The sequence below is a fragment of the Antrostomus carolinensis genome, unplaced genomic scaffold, assembly GCF_000700745.2.
Source record: "Antrostomus carolinensis isolate BGI_N321 unplaced genomic scaffold, ASM70074v2 scaffold30068, whole genome shotgun sequence".
Lineage (NCBI taxonomy): Eukaryota > Metazoa > Chordata > Aves > Caprimulgiformes > Caprimulgidae > Antrostomus > Antrostomus carolinensis.
The window spans coordinates 14,799-18,820 of NW_010334146.1; the positions used below are offsets into that span (position 1 = coordinate 14,799).

General features: G+C 53.8%; 1 protein-coding gene across 1 annotated transcript in view; it reads left to right on the plus strand.

The window, feature by feature from the left end:
- LOC104529735 (nuclear receptor corepressor 2) overlaps window positions 1-4,022 on the plus strand; it is a gene marked incomplete at both ends in the record, with an annotated part of 44,211 nt that overhangs the window by 13,141 nt on the left and 27,048 nt on the right. Inside the window, 2 exon segments of the mRNA XM_029086532.1 lie at window positions 301-421; window positions 1,397-1,634. Coding sequence (XP_028942365.1) covers window positions 301-421; window positions 1,397-1,634 — 359 coding nt within the window.

Sequence of the window (4,022 nt, forward strand, 5' to 3'; positions counted from 1 at the left end):
TGAGCAACCTCTTGGACAAGCATCTTCACGGTGGATGCTGAGGGCTGCAGAGTGATAGTTACCATCTAAACAGGTTTGGGGCCAGGGCAGCAGCTTGCAAGGCTGGAAGCCCAAGTGTGTGATGTGTTCAAGAGCCTGGATTCCCAGCAGCGAGCAGCAGTGCAGTACTCTCCTCTCTGATGGTGAGGATGTCCTCTCGGCTCAGCAGCTTAAAACAGAGGGGTGCAGGGCATGGGGGAGTGATGGGACGTGGAGCTTGTCCATGGCATTGCCCAGCTGATGTGTGTGTTTTGTGTCCAGGTTGCTGTCCCCCCGACCCAGCCTGCTCAACACCACCGGTGACACCAGGCTGAACTCCTCGCCGCAGAAGCCGCTGGACCTGAAGCAGCTGAAGCAACGTGCTGCTGCCATCCCTCCCATCGTGAGTACCCCACCAGTGAGGGCCAGGACTGGGAGCACAGGTCCTGCATGCCTCGTGCACACTCTTCCATCGGGCTGTGTCCCCTGCATGGCACACATCAGGGGTGCAAGGATGTGCTCATCCCTGCAGATGGCCAAGCTCGTGGTCTGCAGAGCTGTGCCCCCCAGCAGGCAAGGGGCTCTGTGCCTGCAGCGTGTTCCCAGCTGCTGGAGCGACTCTGCCAGCAACGTTCGGGTGTCCCTTGAGCTCTTTTATCAGAAAGTTGTGGGAGGTCTGGACAGAAAAAGCTTCTCGTTGCCATATGACTGCTGCCTCCTGTTGCTTTAAAAAGCCAGTGTGCACCTTCCCAGCCCTGTGCTTCTCATGTGCTTGAGGGGTACCACATAGGCAGAACTTATGCTGTTCCTCATGCAGAAGCTCTGCTTGGTCCCCCTTTTTGGCTGCCCAGCAGCTGTGTGCTGAAAGAATGTGTATTATCTGAGGCTGATGGTTCTACCTGGTGCAGTGGCTTGGGCTGTGACAAAAAGCACCCTGGTATCTCCAGGGTCAGCACTAGAGGAGCAGCATTGCAGGGTGTGGAGGGAGAAAATCCTTCCACAAAATCTCAAAACTCAATTTTGAGTTTTGAGTGTTCAGGGAGGACCCATTCCTGATGCTCTTCCAGTTTCCCGTGTTACAGCTTAAGGTGTGGCTGCTGTAGTGTAACTTCTGGCAAAAGCTACAAGCACTGAACTATAGATTAGAGTTTAAAACAAGGGAGGTCTGAGGCTCCCCTGTAGTGTCACCTGCAGTGAGCTGATATTCTTTGTCATGGACTTTTTTAATCTCCTGTGGCTGGTGAGCTTTGGAGCCTTGTTTGGGATGGTAAGACTTGCAGTAATGGCATGGGACCTCTCGTAGCACCTTGATGTCTCCTCAGCTGTTATGGATGTCAGCTGCACATGGCAAGTCTCACCAGTTCTTATTGCTTCGCAGATTTCTGAAGGCTTCTCGGAGGGGATATTGCAGAGTGGAAGCGTGAAGCCTCAGGTGCCTCCTCATGCCTTGGCCCTCTACCAACAGCAGATCACGAAAGCCCACGAGTCTGCCCGTGAGGACGTGCCCCCCAGCAAGCTGTCACAGTCCCAGCAGCAGCCGGCTGAGAAGGAGCAGCAGCAGCCCAGCAGCAGTCCCAGGGGGAAGAGCAGGAGCCCCGCTGTTGGTGACAAGGAAGGTAGGAGGGTGCGCGCGTCGGTGCGTGTTTATCCGCACAGAAATGCCTGGTGTGTGCAGCTGTACACAGCTGGCAGCTTTCCTCCTCTTAGGTGGAAGCTTGCTTCAACCCTTGAAAGGTCTTTAATAGCATCTTGAAGCAGGACCAGAGAGCCATGGCTAATTTCCCATGTTCATTAGACAGTACATCATGTCTCATTGAGCCTACAGCAAACACCGGGCCAGTGTCGAGCGCTGAGGAGGTGAAGATTGCCTTTATTAGCGTCTCTGCCATTCACTTGAGAGCAAAGGGGCCTGGAGGCATGCCAGGGCTCCGGGTACAATGGCTCTTTTCTACCTTGCTGGCTTTCTATAAAGAATGCTTTTAATGCTCAGCGGGGACCATTATTTCATTTAAAATCAATGCTAATACTGTGACTCGCAGTCCAAAGGTTCCTGTAAAGATTCCCAGTGCTTTCTCCCCGGAATAGCTCTGATGTGGTTTGGCTGCCTAATGAGCAATTCAGAGTTTCCCACCGTAGAGCATCTGAAGCGTTATTAGCTTGAGCACCTGGGGGTCAAGGTTAAGGAGAGACAAGAAGTCCTAATGAGACCATCCTCCAAATGGATTTTTAATCTGAGTGTCAGAGTCTGTGCCAGTTCAGAGTCTGTGTCCTGTTGCCTTGTAGCCAGCCTGTGGTTCAGTTGTGCGTGAAGATGAGACGCTGTCACCAGTGGCGTGGTCAGAGGGGCAGGGAGTTTGGACTGGGAGGGTGTGTTGTCCCCCAGTGCTGGATCCCGCATGGGGATGGGTGCAGCTGCAAAAATTACCTGCTTGTGCTTGGAGATGGGAGGTGGGTGAGACTGCACTGACGAGGCAGATCTGCACTGGGACTGGGCTGTGATCTTTGCTGGAAAATCACTGTGTGAGTTCACCCTCTGGCAGCCAGGATCTCAGCAGCCTGCTCTGCAGTGTCCAGGGCCAGGTATTTATTCTTCAAGCTGTCTTGTCAGTCTGGACAGAAGGATGTGCTTGGAAGAAAAGTTGGTTGCTGGCACTTGGCCATATTTATTTTAAACAATAAATAGCGCCATGTGTGCATCACACCTCCAGAATGCTTTGCATAGAAGCAAGGAAGGGGACTGCTCACCTTGAAAGAAGGGGAGTTCCTTCGGAGTCATGGTGTTGCCACCTATGAAGTCCCATCTCCAGCTGATCTCTTCCTGCTGTGCTGTGTTTGCTGCCCAGGCGGAACAGTTCCCCTCCAATTCTCCCCTGTGGCAACAGGTAATCAGGTTTGATCTCCTCCTGTGCCATAATCCTGTGCAGATCTGGTCTTGCATAGCTCAGCTTCCTGGTGAGCTGGGTGGTACGGCCAACACTCAGACCGGGAGCTCTGCATCACCAGCGTCCCAGTGCTGCAGCTCCAGCTTCTTCCTGGTCAGAGGAGGATGAGGAGATGAGGCAGATTTGTGTGTGTTGGGCACAAGGCAGGGTTTAGGGGTTGGAGATCAGCCATGCCAATCTGCAACCTCTTGGCACTATTATTAAATGTAAGGATCTCGTACCCAGGTGGATTTTTTGTGGCTTTGTTCTCTACAAAGCACTAATGATGTGAAGCACTTTACAGAGGTGTGAGAGAAGAGAGTAGTGCTCTAAATCTTCCCTGTTAATGAAACTAATTACACCTCCCTGTACCCCAGCAAACATCTTGGTGGGTCCTGGGCTCAAGCTGTGTGATCTCCACACCCTGTGTAGCTGCACGTGTGCTGGGTACCGGCGTGGGTCTGGGCTGCACATGGACCCTAGGGAACCATAGGCTGGTCTTCTCTCTTTGTGGTGGGAACGCATCTCCCATTTGAAAACTAGCAAGTTTGTGAAGAGAGTCATCTCAAGGGGAGAAATCCAGTCCCCCAAAACCCTGATTTCAGTATGAGTGTGGACTTGGGCAGCTGCTCCGTGCTGTCGCTGCCTTTTGGAGCACATCCCAGCTGTGGATCAGGGGTTAGAGGAGAGATAGCCAGATAGCCCTGCCAAATCTGTGGACGTCCCTTCCCTCCCTTGCTCTCCGAGGCATCCCAGTGAAATGGCAAGCGTTCAGACTGCAGACATTGTGCTGCCTCACCACCTCCGCGTGGGCCTCGCGTTAAACGGGAGAGTGCAGCCCAGCCTTCAGGAGAGCAGCACCGTGCCGCCTCCCAGCAAGGGGCCAGCTCTGCCGGAGCAGGTACTCCCGTTCCTCCCCTGCTCGATAAGAGAGCTTGAACTCTTGCAGCCGCTCCAGAGATCAACATCCTTCACACTGCTCTGGATCCGCTTCAAAGCCAAGTCTTGCACACATCCTGGCCGAGGCGTTGGCCGCCTCGCAGCCGCTGGCTGGGGCCGTATCGGCTTTTTGGGGGGGCGGCA